The sequence below is a fragment of the Platichthys flesus genome, chromosome 18 (genome assembly GCF_949316205.1).
Source record: "Platichthys flesus chromosome 18, fPlaFle2.1, whole genome shotgun sequence".
Taxonomy (NCBI): Eukaryota; Metazoa; Chordata; class Actinopteri; order Pleuronectiformes; family Pleuronectidae; genus Platichthys; species Platichthys flesus.
Genome location: NC_084962.1, coordinates 8,662,772 through 8,682,228, shown reverse-complemented (window position 1 = coordinate 8,682,228; position 19,457 = coordinate 8,662,772). Strand labels below are relative to the sequence as shown.

Sequence of the window (19,457 nt, the reverse complement as noted above, 5' to 3'; positions counted from 1 at the left end):
TGTTAGTGTCTGTACATGCATGAATGTTCTCATAGTGCAGGTTTTAGAAAGATCTTTGTACTCTGTTGTTGTCAAACACTTAAAAACTGCTGCACTGTCTGTAGAAGTCTCTTATAAAAGTAAACAATGAAGACGTTGGATTTGATTGTTTATTTCTCCACCATAATCTAATCCAAGAATAATTACAGTAAACAGAATAACAGAAAACTGAACCATAATATATCCTGTGGTCTTTAGACAAAATTGAGACATGTTTTATTTTCTCTTATTAGTGACAATTTAATAATACAATTGTGCACAATAAATAGCAGGAGCATCTTTATAATGAAAAGTTATATGTGAACTAAATGGTTAGCGGTGTAATTAATTGTGGCACTTTATAGAATGAGCTCAGCTCTTGTGATTATTAATATTCTTAAAAACACACAATTATTCAATCTCTAAGCACTATGATATAAAAAGAGAAGGCTTTAGTGATTTCACATTTCACAATACCTTACAATTAATGTATTAATTGCCCGTGTGTGGGTGTGTCCTATATATGTGTTTTTGCTGCATTTACAACGCACTCATGCATCTATATTTGTTGTTGCTAGTATACGTATACATGCACATTAGTTACAGCGAGTTTTCTATGGAAGTGTCTCGATGTTGACGTAGGTGAGGACGACGTCATGCAGGATGTTGATTCTGTCGACCCGGTTCAGCTCCCTGATGCGGTGTCGAAACTCAAACAACGGGATGTTGTTCACCGCCACCCTGAACGCCTCCTGAGTGCACAGGATCTTCATCTGGAATGGAACGGGTCATCACCACCAATGTCACACTAACCACAAACACTGTGCTATCAGACTACCATGCATGCAGTGCTCAAGTTAAATATAAAAAATACATAAATAAATTACAGGCAGTGACTGTATGTAGAGATGGATCAAATGTCTCCACTTTCTCCCACTGTACAAAATGGAACCCAAAATAACTCATGTTCTGCCACTGCCATCTTGTTCTGAGGGGGCTGAGTGGTACATTTCAAATGTACTTTGGGTTTTTAGTTCAGGCTTATGACGTACGCTGCAGCCAGCCACCAGGGGGGAATCAACCAGATTTGGCTTCACTTTTAGGAGCTGTAATGTCGTCCATCTTTTAACACAGGCTAAGATCGCAGAAGTTTTTTAAGCGGTTGTTATGTTGGAAAAGTATTTTACCTGTCATTCCAGAACAGGATTATGATGTAAAGTTAAGGATTTACTTTCATTATTTGAAATCCAGTAAAACGTTAACCTAAAACTGCAGTGAAACACACAGTGGTTGTTATGTTTGTCAGTAAACACGGACATGAGGACTGTCGGACACATCAGGGACAGAAATAGCTTCCTCAGATTAGTCACCTCCTGGAGAAGCATAATTATTATTGATGTTATTGAGCAACGTGAGACCCCCACTGACCTCCAGTAGCCTCCCTGCAGTACAGCACTTCCCTTATCTAGGACTCGCTTGCACAAACGACTTTCCAACCCTTTCAGTCTTTTCCAAACGTTACCCTGACGTTAACCATGAGAAAGTGACCTCAGTTCAAGGTGACTTGTGGAACTTTGAAACATCAACATCTTTTAAATCTCACCACAAACAAATGGTTAGTAGTGTCTAATTATGTAGTCGTATATTAACGGCAACAGACGCTGACACTTGTAAATGAGAATGATTTTAATGATATTAGCATGCTACATATAGCATCTGAATCCACTATGAGGTTCCTCTTTCTAAAACTCACCTCAAACGGGCTCCCGGGAGCAAAAGGGAAGGGCGCCTTCAGGTCCCTCTCTTCAGATCCCCAGTGCTCGCCCAGTTTGTGGTTACGGACAAACACCTGTTTGCCCCCTTCGTTGAAGCGAGGGTTGATGTGAAAGGCGATGTCATTGCCCCTCAGGAGGTTCACTGTGAACCTGCAGGAGATCAGAGCTTGAGTTTCACTGATGCTGTATTTTCGCTGTTGTGTTGAATTTGTTAGTTTTTCCTTTGATAATGAGACTCCCATATTTTGAATGTATTGAGAGAAATATATAAGAAACTGATTGGCACAGGAAGACACTAAGTACATTCAAACATGCTTACATTTTAGCATTAGGTTTCACGTTGCCCAGGATGGTCAGCATCATCTTGTCATACACCCCGCGGGTCAGGTTCCAGTTGTATGGAACACTCTGATCAGCACAGAAGAGAGAGAAGGACCATAAACCAACATGAAAACCAAGCACCATTGTGGTGAGATTCCTTGCATTTGACTTACTAGTGATCCAGATGTAGGTGGAAGCCAGTGGAGAGGCGTCATAGATGGATTCTGTCCAGGCCACCCTGACTGTCCTGGGTTATAAGGCCAGCCGGGGTGGGCAGGCCAACCAGGTAAACGTTGATGGGGGCTTGGAGCAGCAGCAGGGGCGGGAGCAGGTGCTGTAACTGGGATTAGAGTTGGAGCCGGGGCCGGAGCCGGGGCCAGTGCCGGGGCAGGAGCAGGCAGCTGTGCTTGAATTGGAGCTGGCGGCTGGAAAGGCTGATACCCGGTGCCTGGCCAACAAGGATTGCAGGGCTGGCCTGAGGCTTGAGCTGGAGCTAGAACTGGAGCTGGCACTATGGTGGTTGGTACTGGAGCTGGTGATACAGTTTGCACCGGGGCGGGAACCAAAAAAGGAGCAGGGACGGCGACCTGAGCTGGTTGTGTCGCAGTCCAACAGGGTGAGTTTGGCTGGCCGGTCCAGCAAGGTGCGGCCTGGGCGGGCTGTCCCGGCCACGCAGGGAAACCAGTTCCAGACGGAGACAGGGTGGGCCAGAGGCTGTTAGTCTGTGGGGCAGAACCATAGGATGGGCAGCTGCCACAGAGAGCATCAGAATGCTGAGAGGGAGGACAGGGGGATGAGGGAGAAGAGAGAGACGGGTCAGGGGCGAGGATAGAGATACGAGGGAGAGAGAGGGTGGAGAGGATGGAGGAGACCAACTTGCAGTTTCAAACATGGCAGTTTGACACAAGCAAAGATGTAAGCACTTGTGTTTAGATGGGAAAATGCAGAGAATGACTTTTGTAAGTCTTACCAGTGCAGAAATCTGACAATTTGATGAGGTACTTACATCCATGCTGCCTGTCAGAAGAAGATCAAGTAAACATTTGATTATTTTAAACATAGCGCAAACTTTAGTGAAAACAGAATAAAAAAAAGCGAAAAAAATGTATCACTAAAAAAGACCTGGAAATGGCATCTTATAGGACATAACAGCCAATTAAGCCAGTGTTGAGATAAATACAAAATATTTCAGACAGTAGTATTGAGAATGTATTAAATGCTTTTGTTTCTTTGTTTGTTTCCTTTTTCACTCCAAACACTGAGTTTTTATACGCTGTGGGGAGGAGAAAATTGTTCTCCAGGTGACCACCAGGGGACTCTCTAGCTGTTAAAGGAAGTCGTAAAGTGTCAGCAAACAAATGCATCAGTGAATGACTCCATAGAGTCATACATTGTTGACTGCAGCTGATTGGATGCCATGGGACACACTAATTGAATGATGACAGCAGGAAACATACAACACATAGACTGTGGGTCATATGTGCTGTTAGAGAGGAATGTGCAATAACAATGAATCCTGTGACTCCTCATTCACTTTTACTGGTATAAGGTTATTTCAATCACTACTTACATTAACGTTAACTATTAAGAAAAAATACAAAATACCTCATTATGTTTACAAAAAATAATAATGGTGTGCAGCTAATGCATGCTAAATCAAAAGGGTTGATAAGATTTTATAATTACATCCTTATTTTTGACCATGTTATCATTATAATCACCATTACTAACAAATGCACGGCAATCAAACCAATTCCCGACACATAGCTGTATGCAGATTGTTAATATTTATATATTAGAATAACATCATATCATGATTCTTATGAAAGTATCAGTCCAGGACCAGGTCAAACATCCTTTTCCTGACACCATGAACAATGTGAGGAGCCTTTTTGGTTGTGATGCATGGAAATAAAATACAAATTTAGGAAATTAAATAATTTGGATAAGCTGCTACAGATACAATTAAAGCCGAGTAGTTACCTTTTTTGTTGTCTCTCGTCTTCAGGTGCACACAGGAGCAGGCTGCAGGCTGTGGTGTGGTTCAGGTGAGTCAGTCGTCCTATAGCCACGATCACGGCAACTCTCTTTTATAGCTGCAAACCCTTCTCAGCACTGGGTCCCTCCTCGCTCCATCACTGCACCGTCACAAAGAGATGCCACGCCCTCACATGTCATAACATATATGAATGGAGAGTGATAACTTCGCTGTAAAAGTTCACTCTCATACTGTTTGTTTTGTTCATGTTATCATCTTCGCCTTTTTCTTCCGAATACGGCTTATCCAGATTTAAATTCGTTATGAAAGTTATGACTCTTTTTAATCAAATAAAGCGGAAGAGGACTAATCTAGGCTGTTATTTATGCCAATCTAATTAATATTTACCGGGTATTCACCAAACATACTAGAATATATGCAATAGTGTATAGTCTCCAAGTAGAGTCAAGTTGCGTAGATTTTATTGTCACAATGTCAAATAATTACAGAAATTATCTCTTTGTACTTTTCATATAAAAACACAACTTCCCCTCTATTAGTAAAGGTCTATTAAGAGACTGATTCTGACGTTTTGGAAATCTTTTGATTTGAATTTGGTTTTGTGTGTGTATGACTTTTTGTGCTTACTTTGGGATTTTTCTGTAATTTCCTGTTTTACTCTGAAGTTACTTACCTTGTGTGTCTCATTCTTCCTCCTTTTGTCTGGTTTCCCTTTTTTGTGATTGTCTGCCCTGACATGTTCACCTATTCTTTGTTATCTCTTCCTCCCATGGGTATTTCTCTATGTGCTCCAGAGTCTTCTTCTGTTAAGTTCCAACCCTGCACATGAGTTCTGTTACCTGCAATTTGAGTTTTGAATCCTGTGAGTTTCTTCTGCTTGCAAACCTGGACTGTAAGCCTGTCTATTGGATTGACTATTATTTTCTACACCAACCCCCGTGTCTGTTCAGTAAACAACCACATTTTTTAACACGAATAAGAGAAAGAGAAGAAACATGAAGAAACACAAAGAAAGCTTGAGCTGAACCAGCTTCTGACTGGTTGAGAACGAAAGAGTGAAGAGGTAGTGTTGGTGGCATGGATGACATTCTCTTTTTAACCCCTGACCAGACTCGCTGACAGCACAATGACCTGTTCTTGTGTTACTGTGGTTCACTTCACTGTGGAGCAGTCATGAGACGGTGTAACACATATCTGTCTAAGCTTCACATGGTAACACAATTACAGCAGACAGACAATGAAGTCAGGTCTCACTGTTGTTTTTCTGTATGTTCCGATGACTCCTGCTCATTCACGCTGCTCAGTTCATCTGCAGCTTAACTTACTGTCATTGGCTCAGTCAGACTTCATGTGATATATTTCTCTATTGTTGAACTCTCTGTCCTCCTCCAACAAGTTAAAATAGTGATCCAGATAATTTTGATAAACAGGAGAAACGTCAGGGTCCAATTATGAATCTCCAGGGAAACAGGCTCCATAACAAGTAACACATATGTGAATTAACACAACTGCACTGGTTGTCCTCACTGTGTTATTAGATCAGCCATCACCTGAGCCGAACAATGTCAGAAATTGCAGAAGCGTCTCAGAATGCTGAGACTTAATCCTCAAAGAATTCAGCGCCTGCCATTTATGCAGCTGGGTCTCTTAGTTTAAACTCCATCTGGAGACATAGAGGATGAAGAACATCCCTCGTATATGTAGAACATATAGAGAAAATAATTTGTCCGTTTAATGAAACTGGCTGTCAAAGCTGACCCTCCCTCAGATAAGTAGCTGCTCAGGGTTACATTTAATTTCTACCTCCAATACAGCTTTGATTGACAGGATGTGATGGGTTAAAGAACCAGGTATTAAGGAATTTTTAAGGTAACGTTCATGAAAATAAGCCCAGCTCCATATACAAACTATTATTCACAAAACAGCTTGACACCTTAACAGCGTTTCAATAGTTTGATAGTGCCTGCTTTAAAGGCATGTTAGAGTGTGGAATATTTTCCTCTTTGGTACTTCTATATTCATAAACATACTAGAGTATAGATATCCAATGTTTTCAAAAGTGTCATGTGGCTAATTGTCATAAAGTCATCAACCAAAGAAAAGCTGTGAAGAGAGCTAGGACGCATGAGAATCGGATATAATTGTGTTCAAATCTGTTGATCTAAGATCCTGGGATGATTAGATCTATTACAACCCATCACAGCGCAAAGTGTTGTTCTTTGTATTATTTTATTTTTTTATCGATAAACTGTAATTTTGCATTGGCCTGTATTACAGCAGTAAATATAAATCAAGTAAGGTATCTATTCGACATTTAGAGCCTTTTGCTGAGAACAAGTTGTTCAACTTAAGCAACATTTTCATAAGTACAATTGATTAATAGTATCATTGTAACTCTAGAGGTTTTCTTAGTTCCACAGAGAATATTAACATCTTTCAGGTACATTTTTCGATTGTCGTGACCAAAACTTAACTGTTGGATTAATTCTACTTCCATCGAAATTATTGGGAGAAGCATAAAAAAAAACAGATTAACTCACTGTACCCTACAAATAGCAGAAGTACCAGACCAGCTAGTGAAGATAGTGGAGCAATTAGCTGCTTAAGACTTGGATATTCCTCACAAGAGCTGGTGGAGACCAAAACAGAGATTTAAATAAGACTGAACATTGGCTTTACATTCAACACGTGTCACAGGTATCATAGCTCCAACCAAATTTTAAGAATGTGTCTTATCTGCTGGATGTGGAAACTGTTTTCCAACATGTTTCTCAACTGTAAATGGTGCGAATGTGTCATTGCTGAGTTTACGTTTCACTTCCCTCAAGTGACCATAAAAAAGACTCTTTTACAGCCAGAGCTGACCATCACTAGAGAAATTTATATTCCTGCTCGCAGATCACTAGATCATCTACAAAACCCTTGGACATGTGTTCCAAGGACACTTAGGCAGTGGGAACCTTAAATACAGCTTTAGCTCAAACTCTGTTCTCAAATACTATGTTTCTACCTGCTGCTCTGACGCACTATAGATTCCCCATTGGCGACTTTCAGCTTCACCTATAATGAGACAGGCATCAACACCTTCATGTCGCGACAGAGCTAATGAACTGAATGTAATACACAGATTTCTCATTTAAGCAGAATCCATGGGAAAACGTTTCCCAAGCTTGTTGCAAGGATTGTGGGTTATTTCTTTGCTCAGGATCCCTATTATCAGAAGAAACGTTTACCCTGAGATAAAATCAACAACATTTGGTTCATGCTAATTCACCCTGTTGGCCCATCAGCCTGTTGCGTTAGAACTGGCCAAGCTGGTTTCAACCAGATTTTGTAACGTGGAGATAATGTAATAAAGAAAATGTGCCACAAATCCACCTCCATTTGAATTTGAAAGCAGGGTACGGTGCTTCATTTGAGTGCAGGTTTACCATATGGTCAAGAGAAGGAGTCATGATGCCACTTACAGGAGATCTCCTTTTGTAGTTTCAGCCAATGAGAGGGCTGTTGAAAAAAGGGACACAGCCGTGAGGAGCGCTGCTGTTAGGCAGAAGAGAGCGTTCTGGCAGGAGCAGGGTTTTCCAAAGCGGGTGGTGGCATTAGCCTCTTGATAAGCTGTGGGCCTGGTTCCAACACTCGTAAGCTGCAACCTCCTTATCTCCCTTTCTTCACGTTTTCCCTCTTTTACCACTTTTTCTTAAATGAAGTGAACATTTTTGGGGGTTGAAGTACAAAAGAAACACTCCCTCAGGGTAATCCCCAAATATAGGTGACATTTCTACATGTTTACCTGGAATGAAAGGAGTGGTTTTCTGTGAGATAGTATTTTTGAATAACCTGTAGCTGGCAGATCTCACTGAGAGAAGAAAATAGCTCCAGATGCTTTTGTGCTTTCAAAGAGCGAGTACACACACAAGTGAGTATCAAAGCATGTGTATGTGTGTGTGTGTGTGTGTGTGTGTGTGTGTGTGTGTGTGTGTGTGTGTGTCTGTGTGTGTAAGAGACTGGTTGATGATTTAAAAGAAAATTATTTTGCTCCTGTTACCATGGGGACAGCAGCATGTTTTAGCGTGTGTCTGTTTGTGTATGTGTGTGTGTTAAAATCATCATCACATCTGCACCACTATGAGATCAATTTAATAACCACAAAGGATTACAGGGATGCACTGTATTAACCTGTGTGCTTCCACTATCCAGCACTAGATGGGGTAAAACTACTCACATGTGGGTTGGAGGGATTGTGTCCCTGGAGTGTCCTTTTTTGTAGGAAATAAGATTTCATGAGTCTGCAGTTTATGTATGGTCAACAGACATGATATCAGCATACAGCATGACATCACTGATCCACATAGCAGCCTAAAAATGTGATGCAGCTCTGTAACAAATAATAGGGATACTGCATTGTTAAGCTTTAGTTTAAGGAGCATAAATCAATGCAACAGAAAGTGCTGTCGTCCAAATAAGTTCATTTTATCTTATCAGGCATTTTATCAGGCATTGGTGTAATATTTTTTTCCACTTTTTTGTTCATGCACAGAATGATTTGTTTGTATTTTCTGGCTGGACGCCACTATCTTCCTTCAACATTTTAATGCATACTCCGTATTTTGCATTATTTGCCTTCCTTGAATAATAAATGTTGTTGTTGATTATCATTCGTGTGATTCAGGTGTTTATGCCGGCCTGCCAACCAAATTTCCTTTGGGATATTACTAAAGTCAAAGTTGAAGCTATCGCTCTCCATAAGGCTTTTAAGAAATTGCAAACACCTTCCAATAATGTAACTAATTGATTCTCAAGAGATATATTTGGGGTCAAGTGTCCCTCTGAGTGCTTATGCAAGTGTTGCTAGAGCTTAAGATGTGTACCATTATTCATCTTTGAGAAAACTTAGTGTCTTTCTGCAATGCACACTTACTTGTCTTGTCCTGTACTCTATCCAGACACTATGTTTAACTCGTTCAATGATTGAACTCCTAAACTAAATCACCAGGCTCCCCTCCCCCGTGTGAAGGATAGATGTGGCTGTCCATGCAGCCCATAATCAACGTGTCTCAGCCTGGAATAGTCCTGAGCTGAAGGGGTGTTCCCACTGCTTATATAGTCTGGGCTCACATTTCCCATGGAGATTTATGGGGGGTGGGAAGGCCGCATGGCAGATGGAGGAGGTGAGGATGGTGTCATCAGAAGAGGACAAATCACCGGAGCAAGGAGAAGATGTAGTAGTGAAGAGGAGTGTGTCAATTTGCTTAATGTACGGCCACTTTTAGATATGGTACATAGAACAGATTTAGACCAGAAATGCCCTTCTAATTTATTCTGTAGCATTTGATGTGCATTAAAGTCTCCACCTGTAGGACCAGCTCGGGAAAAGGGAGAATGGAATCTTTTTCCTTGCGGGTAAATCAACATATTTGGCTGATGAGCCTGAGGGAAGATAGTAATACAGGTGATAGCTGCGCCCTAATTGATCCCTATCACATAGAGGAAGACCATGGAATAATAATGTTTTCTCACCACCTCCTTTGTCATTCTCTCCCTCAGTTAACCAAAGGGGGTTAGGGGTAGGGTTAGAGAAACGGACTCGTGCCCTTGTAGAACCAGTCACTGTAGTCGGGTGAAGAGTCCTGTGCAACAGATGGCACATCAGAAACAGAGATGGGACACTAAGGGCTGTGACCCTGCATGAGCTGGCAGATACTGTCCCACTGTGTGTGTATCCCAAATGCTCTGGGCCATAGCCATGAGCCTGGCCTCTCTTAAAAAAACACTTGCATACATGCCCAAGCCCAAGTTGCAGAGAAATGTCAACATAATACAGTAATGTACTTCAGAAGAGATCACGGCTCAGTTTTTGTCTGAAGCAACAGCTCAGTGGAGAAAACAAAGAAAACTCACATTTGAATATCCGTATGCTTTACTGACAAACCTCGACCCCTTGTGCCAAAATTAAAATCTCGGGTTAAGAGTTGGAAATTCCCAAATGAATGCATGTTTTTTATTAAGTGTGAAATCAAATCACTACAAATCAGATACGCAATGCTATTCCAGCATATAAACCTTCCCCCATTAACCTAATTGTACTCTGGGGAGAGCGTGGCCTAGGGGATAGAGCGGGTGCTCTGCAACATGAAGGTCGCCGGTTCGAATCCCACTCTATCCCATCTGCATGCCTAAGTATCCTTGGCAAGATACTGCACCCCTAGATGGCCCCTCATAAAATGATGAGTGTTCTAAAAAATGTAAGTCGCTTTGGATAAAGGCGTCAGCTAAATGACATACTCCAGCCATGTATAGGCTACATATAGAAACATATTAATTAAATCATGAAAGCATCTGCCCCCACAGTCTAACAATTAATAATTAAGATTAGAACAGTATATAGGTCTGTTTACTCCTAATCTTAATGTTAGCTTAATCTTAAAGTTAATTATCCGTTGTGCATAGTATATAGCTTGTGCTCTTTATTTGAGGTTTGGCCTGCTCGCACAATTGTCATCTACTTTTAGATAACCTTTACAACTATTTAGCAACCTTTTTTTCTACCATAAGTAAAATACCTATAAAACACTTTTCGACATTATTAATTAACTGTTCACTGTACTGTTTATCCACTAAAGTCTATCTACAGTATTTCAATCATTTACCTTTTACTTGTATCTATCTCTTTTCATTCATTTCAGTGGCTTTTATCAACTATTTAGATCAATTTCAACCCTTCTTGCTTTGATTTTATAGTTCTGCCTTCTCTACTTGCTTGCTGACTAGTTAGCGACACAACACCTGTAATTGGGTGCAGGTAACTCAATATGTTTGTTGAATATTTTGTGTAATTGAGTGTGAGAGGTGGTGAGCTCAGTGTGTTAGACCTCCCGTCTGCAGGGGGAGGTGTGGATCTACAGTGATGCACCTGGAAGTTGTACAGGTGCTCTACATATCAAGCTAGGTATTACTTCTTCAAATATTTAGCTTTCACTTTTAGCGCACTGTTTCAGAAATGTATTTGAACTATTCCATCAATAGGTTTAATCAACGAATTCATTAATTTCAACCATTTCTGCTTTAATTGTTTAACTCTTCTCTGCTCATTAGCTAGCTAGCTAGTTAGAGTTGTCAGCCTGTGCTTGGGCCGTCGGTGCAGATAAATATATTTGTTGAATGCAACTAGTTATATAATATATATACTTGTTTAATGTTACTAGTAACTCGTCATTATAATTATAAAGTAACAATACTTGAGTACTGTTTCTGTCTGTTCTACCCACCACTGATCTACAGGGATGTAGCATGTATCTTTTAAAACTCACTGTTTTAGAAATGTGATTTTAGTTTAAAGACAATTGATTACCATCCTCTGCTCGCTAGCTAGCTAAGAAGTTAGCGTTCCAAGACATGTGCTTGGGTGCCGATAACTCTATATATATTTGTTCAAAAGTCCAGTGTGTAAGATTTAGGTGAAAATAATCTATTGGCAGAAATTGTATTTAAAATGTGCTGTTTTCACAGGTGTCTTTCGTCTAAATTTGACAAATTGTTGTTTTCTTAACCCTAGAATGGCCCCTTTATATTTAAATACTTTATATTTATATCGGGAGACGATCCTCTACACAGAGTGACCATGTTCTTACACTAGTCCAGACTGGACAATCTAAACACCATTTGAGTTTTTATGACAAATGAAGGTTACCACAAATTCTCCTTCATCTTTGGAAGGGGAGGGTGAGATGAGGGCTGTTCAGCTGCAACATAAAACGTCACCACTAGATATCCACTACTAACATTCTACACACTGAACCTTTAATGAAGCTAGTGTGTGTAATTGAAATGAGTGACGCGTCAGTGGTGTCCAGAGGGGTGGAGGTGGGAGCTCCGTCGCCTCCTCTATGCAGGTGGAGGTGTGGATCACGGTGTGGATCGTGTGGCTGGAGGTCTGTCCCTCTGCTCCACACAGGTGCTCCACACATCCGCCGCGCTCTCCGCCCTCTCCTCCGCCAAGCGGCCGCGCTCATTCGCTGTCTCGCCCTCCAACAGCCCGGATGTAGCGCGCAGACAGCACCGCACAGTGCTCCACTCAGCGAGGATAACATGGCGCTGGCAGACACATAACGGTGCCCACCATAATAACACTCTTGCACGGGAACGGACCAAAATAAGCGACGGGACATGTGAGCTCCTCGACGACCCCCCCCCCCCCCCCCTCCAAAGAGAGCAGGTAGGTGCTGGAGCGTTTTATTCGATGCGTGCGTCTTGACGCCGTGGTTTGGATGAAACGATAATAAAATTAAAGAAATGTGGCTGCTGCTGCTGATGCTTCTTGCAGGGGGCAAAAGAGCCGCTGTGCATGGAGAAGGCGAAAGGCTCGTTTGAGGGTTTAGCCTGGCTCTGTGTGTGAAACAGCAGCGTCATCCGGGGCAGGTTTGCGGTGCATCCGTGCAGAAATAAATCATCATTTTCTCGCAGTGCATGTGTTGTCATGGCTGTCAGGCTCTCCGCGCGCCGGCCGCTGTCCTTGGTGTTGAACTGGGTGGGCACATCCCACCTAAATGCATGATGCTGGTACACAGTGGAGGCCTGTTTGTGCCCTGTTCTCCCCCAGTGCTGCCACAAGCGAGGTGGGATTGTTGTTTGCCGATGGCTGGAGGGAAATCAGTGTAATGCTCCCACAGCCTTATAATGTACAGAGGGGTCTCGCGGTGCGTGGACGGGGCTCAGTGGTGAGTTGAAGCTGTCACGTTGCTCCATCTCTCTATTTTGTCCCTTCGCATTGAGGCACCACTCTCTGGTGATGACAGTGCAAGACATTGTGTTTGCACTGCCTGTGTGTGAGTGGGTTCAGTGTGTGTGCTCGGCTAATGTAGGCCAGGTAGGGGCAGGAACAGATGGTTTGTTTTCAAGTTCAATGTGGCTCCTGGATTAGAATGTGTAGACGAAAATTAAAAGTGTGGCCCGGCCCTCTGAGCCCGGGGTTCCCCTCCTAAGCTCATAATCGTCCTTACAGCAACTACGGCTCTATTAATAGGGGTAATAATAACATGTAGCACAAAACCTCTAAAGCTGTCAGGACGGCCATATTTTGTCAATAACATGGGACATTGACCAGACTGCTCACTGGTGTTGCTCGTAAAGGTGATGGTGGACACAGTCTGCTGTACTATTATTATGTTTAGAAGCGATATACAGGAGACAACCGACCTTCGGAAACAATTATTACATTAATGAATGCATTGGCCGACAGAAAATTAAGCAGGGGTTTATTCAGATAATCAATTAAAGATATGATTTGTAACAATTCTTCATTAAATGTCCAGACCTGTGTTATATACTTTGTTGACTTGTGTACTAAGCAATGTTTAAACCCAGAGCAATCCCCAATTTAATTCAAGGTAAACGGGATGTTTCCTATTGGTCCCCTTTTAATTGCAAAATAGACGCTTTAAGAAGGAAAAGCCCACTAGTAGCCAGTCAGCCAGTCAACTTTTTCTAATGGATCACGATTATTGCTTTACTGCGTAATGTGACAAAATCTTAAACACATTACCTCATCTGTGAACACTATTTGTGTCAGGTAGATTTTCATCAGGAATGGTGCTGAGGAAAGCAACTTTTATGATCCCATAAACAACAAACTGTCTTTGTCATCATCAAACTAGGTCTTTTGTTATTGTTCTGATAGAGAGTTTATTGGACAAATATTCGCTGCTTGCTTGTGATAGTAGCTCGGTGGCGCCCCCCTTCAGAGGGTGAAAAAAGTGCATGCCCCCCAGCCCACAATGTTTTTTTAGTGAGTTAAAGGTCAACATGAGCACATTAGTGTTCTCTTGTTTGTTCATTTTTGTCTAACTCCATATTTTCCCCTGGTCATCCACGCTCCCCCTTCAGTCACTGTATCCCCTCCAGGTGTGGACTAACCTCCCAGTTTAAGAACCACTGGAGTATCTGAATATATTTTGGTTTTGGACTTTCTTTTTGAGGAGATTTAAAGAGGGATGATAGGCATTTTCTTTTACACATTTTATGGACAAACCATTCATTCATTATGAGCTGGATAATGATTGAATCAATTAAAGTAGCAATCATTTTGGTCTTTATGGCTGGACATGCCAAAACCAATGTGATATTTCATCTGCAGATTCATGGATTATGAAAATAATCAGTATTTGTAGCCCCACAGACAACTAAAAATGTCAGTTATAAATGATTTGGTATCTTCATAGAAACAGTAAACACAAAATTAATTTGATATAAAACTTTAGATTTAAACATATTCTGCAAAAAACTTTGATGGCTAAACTGGCTCAAGGGTTATGACCTCCTAGCAGGGTACTTTTGATTTCCCATAGGATGATGCAATGACTTTCAGACGAGTGAGTCCTAAAATTCCAATATTGTATGTAAAGCAACTCTGTGTTTACCCTTCCTGTGTTGTAACATACACATATTTAAAAACTCTTTAGTTTTTACCTCCACCATAGAGGTAATGTTTTCATCAGCATTTTTTCATTTGAAAGCTAGCAGCATTACACAAAAACCACTGGATCGATCACCATTAAACTGGGTTGAATGATGCGGAAAGGGTCAGGGAAGAAGCCATTGCATTTTGTTGTGGACACAGTAATTATTTTCACTGTCTTTACCATAGCAAGATTAGCATTATGATGTTTTCACAAATTCCCAGAGAAATATCACGAATCCTGATGGAAAATAAAGTCAGGCACATTAGGGGACTGATACCTGTGAGTCTGACTGTTGGGCCTGAGTTCTGCGCTCCTATAAGTGCTCTCCTAGTTACAAATCTGTCCATGAAACCGAAGCTGAGTTAACCCCGATGATATCATTATTTTTCCCTCAAACATGACACAGCTCCTCTAGCAGCAAAGTGGCCATTATACAACTGTTTTCACGAGATGATGAGTGGTCTCTCTACCTACTATGCTGATCTTCATGTATTGGATTTGCGGCGTGCCTCTGTAGTATCATCGTTGTTTGCCACATCTGCATCCTCTTGTCCAGATCACACGTCAACGCGAGGTCAAAGGTCGGAGATGCTCTCTGAGATTCATAAGCGATAGATTGTGTTTTATATTTGGGAGAAAGTTAGAAGCAGCTGAGTCAATGTTGGGTCCCTTTACGCTTGTGTGCGCACTCTGTAATGTATTCAGTGCCAGCAATGAGCACAACAGCTTTACATAATGATCAAAGCTTGAGGGATGCTGGAGCATGGCTTCAGCCCGCCGTATTAATAATAATAACCTTTGAAGTTATCACAGTCCCACAACCTCATTCCCTTCATATTCTGCCTGTCTCTGTCTTTCTGTGTCTCTTTCTCTCTCTCACACACATACACCTACACACCCATGCGCAGACCCACTCGACTTTCCTCTTCTGTTTAATGTTTCTGTATTTGGGCTGAGCACTTAACAAGAGGATAGTGATAATGAACACATGACTAACTATTTCCATCCCGATGTTTCTGCACTGCACTGCTCAGCTCTCGGGGTCTACAAGGATTCAGCCAGCGTAAATCGCAAATTACGTAAGAGTCGGCGGGAGTCATAGGTTGAGTAATTGGGCCAGAAGACGAAAATCGAGCTCTGCGCTGCCATCCACGCCTTCTCTGTCGCTGCGACTTCCTCCACCTTCAAGACTGACCTCTTGCTACTTGCCAATCTCTCTCTCTCTCTCTCTCTAACAGTGTTTGAAATGCATGGGTAGGAATGGTTTCTCTTTAATTGAAGTGTCTGAATCAACATTCTATTTATATGGGAGCCTCTCGAAAGACTCATTGGTCAACCAAGTGTCTGGGAGACTTGCGCTGGTGGCTCTTTCTAATCAGGGCACAGAGTTAGGACGCATGAAAGCTAGGTTTAGAAGAGAGGAGAGGAGAGGAAAGGAGGGGGAAGATGGTAGAATAAATGAGACGTGAGAAGAAACAATATGAGAGGAGAGCAGACAAGAGAATGAGCAGAACAGGGATAGGAGAGGGGGTGCAGTTAAGTGGGGATAAAATAAAAATAGAGAACAGGTAAAGTACAGGGATTTCGAAAAGGGTGGTTAAATGGTGGAGTGAAGGATGAAAAAAGAGAAAGAAGTGGGAAGAATTCAAGTGTCAGAGACGCAGAAACTAACAGAAAGTGTAAATGAGAGGGATGAGATTATAGAACTAGAGTCTGAATATCTATCTGTGTCTGTGTTGAAGGTCTCACTTTCTCTCAGTCTGTCACTTCTGGTCACTTCAGCTGCAGCTGAGCAGTATCTCTGAAAGCCACAGTCATCTTCAGATGTCAGCACTTTTGTCCCAGATTATTGCATTTTGCTGTTTTTGACCTGGGATTTAAAAAAAGCTTCCATTGTGTTTTCTGCATGACTTGGCATGTCAGTATCAAAGTGGTGTGTGTGTGTGTGTGTATGTGTGTGTGTGTGTGTGTTAGTGTGTGTGTTAGTGTGTGTGTCTGTGCGTGTGTGTGAGTGTTTCTGTGTGAGAAATAGGAAGACAGACAGACTGAGCGTAAAGAGACATTATGACAAAGGAGGAATGGAGCACAAGCAATATAGGAATCAACTGTGTGTGTGTGTGTGAAAACTAGTCTCTTCCTAGGATGTAAAATGGATAATAATGGATTGGTGTCAAGTCGTCCATCTTTGTCTACAGTCTGTGGTTATAATGTAATTTGTTAATCCAAGTTTAATGACGATTACACTTTACATGTTAAAAGTAATATCATTATTATTATATTATTTGTATTATATATGAAGACTTCCCTCTATCTCTCTCTCTCTCTCTCTTTCTATCTATCTATCTATCTATCTATCGATCTATCGATCTATCTATCTATCTATCTATCTATCTTGTTAAATTGGGATGAAATTGGTTTAAATAAATCAAAGTAGATCTGCACAACATCTGGTGTCATCTGACATGGAGCAGCCAAATCAAAATGCTGTTTTACCCTAAATGTTGTGCCAAATTGTAGCTGTGTTATGGCTGTCATACACACACACACCTACATACACACACACACACACACACCTACACACACACAACGCGTAAACCTAGATACTTGGCAGAATCAGAATTAGAAGAGACACAGTCCACTGCTGTAGCTGAGAGACTCTCAGTTTTCTCAGTCTAGCTTGTTTGTGTCCACGTCCAGTGAGGCTGCTGTACTTCTTTACCAATTCCGCTCTTGTCCAAAGCTGGAGAGGCCTGACTAGCTCAGTGTGTGTGTGTGTGTGTGTGTGTGTGTGTGTGTGTGTGTGTGTGTGTGTGTGTGTGTGTGTGTGTGTGTATTAGTGTGTGTGTATTAGTGTGTGTGTGTGTGTGTGTGTGCCATTGGTCATGGGGCTGAGGCATCAGAGGGCACTCATGAAGAGGCCCAGTGAAGCTTGAATATCCAGTGATGACCTCAAGCTACCAAGTGCTGCATCTGCCTTTACTGCTGCCCAACACAGCCCTGGCCCTTGCAGCCCTGTCACCCACCCTCCAGGCTAAGGGTGTTAACGCTATTTCTGTGCGCATGGTGGGTGGCAAATGTGTGTGTTAACACGCCTCAGCCTCCCTGTATGCTGCCAAAAGGGGCTTCTAACTGTATGGTTCTTTCTACAATAGGTGTGCAGCAAAGGCCAAATCTTTTGCAAACCTGTGTGAGTCTGAGCTTTAATGTGTCTGTGTTTGTGTATGTCCTTTAGTAAACTGCTGTAGTAACCAGTTGGAGCTTAATTCCAGTTTAATCGCTATTAAAGCGATACCTGTCTAGAATGGGCAGCCACAGAAAGCCAATTGCTGTGTCTGCACCCTTCCCCCAAAGAGTTCAGCAGTGAGTGTAGTAAAAGATCTGCCTTTTGTTCAAGCTGTAACCTACATAAAGAGATAAAGCTTATTTTAATAAAGACTGCACAGACGGCTCTGTTTATTAAAGCAGTGCATGTATTAAGTTTCACCATTGAGACAAACTGGCAGCAACAAATATAATATTTCAACTCTTGAAAGCAATTTTTATCTTACAAAGGGAATTATATTTCAAAATGCTACAGACATCAGAGCCAGCAATACATTACCAAACGCTCTGAGATAAGACTGTTCCCCAGGACAATCCACTACAGTGTCCTGACGAGTCGTCTCAGGAGCAAGACTGCAGACTGACCATATATTTTGAAATCTTAATGATTTCTTTCCCGTCTGAACACATCAAACCCTTAATAAAATGTTAGTTGAGTTACATAAAGCCTGAGCACTCATGGTGTAGTTATTCTTCTTGCATGTGTTAAAGCTACTTAGATGTTTTGGTATTTGTTGCATTTCAGAGTGTGGAGCGTGGTTTCCTTCATGCTTTCCACTCATGTATGTGCTTTGTCTCCTTGTGGTCTACTGTACTTCATGGCCATGAATGGACTGCTGCACATCAATGTGAAAGCAAAATGTTGACCCTCTCATTTTTGTCTAATCCACTGTTTTACTAAATGCCTGTCCTATACTTTAGGGACAATTCATGACGGATGACTATGAGCACTTAGAGTACAGGTTTTACAACATTTCTAAAATATAATCATAATAATTGAAACCAATGTTGATGGTATTACTAAAATGAGGATCAATGTAAAATGAGTTTTAACACAATAATACTGTACTCACTTGTATGCTTTGGAGGCTTCAAACGAAACGCTGCTCATTCACTTTGAATGGGGTGACGTCCGTCGAACTGCATTGTTGTTCAGTTGCATACAGCAGAAGTTGTGCATCAGCGGAGGAACCGGCAAATCAAATCACATCAATGTGAAAGAGGAGACAGAGGCAGCCTGTGTGTGCTCATCTGGTCTAGGATTGTATTTCCTGTATACTTCTCTTTAGCATTGCATTGATAGCAAGCATGGCACGTTAGCACAAAATGCTATGTTGTGTGCTTCGAGCATAAGGCCGTAAACATCATTCTTTTGAATATCGCATCAACCATTGGACATTGCCACGTTAACACAATGCAGACTTCTGGGTCCAGCGCAAACCCTCAGTCTTGCAACAACCTTGTTCATCTCCTTCATCTTCTGCTTCATTTTTACTTTATCGACTCTTGCCTTGGTTGAACTAAAATGCACTTCTCCCTGCAGGGTTACAAGTCCTGTTAAAAAAGAAGAGTTGCAAGGCGAGCCGTCATAAACACAACGCATAACCTGCAGCAGCAGCAGCAGTTGGCTGTACGCACAGCTAAACACTGTTGAGATCCTTCTTTATAATTACTTCATTCTTACTCCTGACAGTTTTCAGTACCTATCTTGAAAGCTGCAGGCTTCCAGATGGGTCCCAGACTTTTAAAAAGCCTGTAGATAACACTGCTGCACCTCATCTCATATGA

At 41.7% G+C, this 19,457-nt stretch overlaps 1 protein-coding gene across 1 annotated transcript; it reads right to left on the bottom strand.

Moving 5' to 3' along the window:
* Positions 1–137: 137 nt before the first annotated feature.
* On the bottom strand, positions 138–3,126 carry LOC133973913 (galectin-3). The gene is made up of 5 exons (XM_062411988.1): positions 3,121–3,126; positions 2,288–2,989; positions 2,113–2,201; positions 1,772–1,943; positions 138–791 (listed from the first exon to the last, which is right to left on the bottom strand). Exons 1-5 carry the CDS (start codon positions 3,124–3,126, stop codon positions 633–635), a joined length of 1,128 nt encoding a protein of 375 aa, XP_062267972.1. The 3' UTR covers positions 138–632.
* Positions 3,127–19,457: the final 16,331 nt, after the last annotated feature.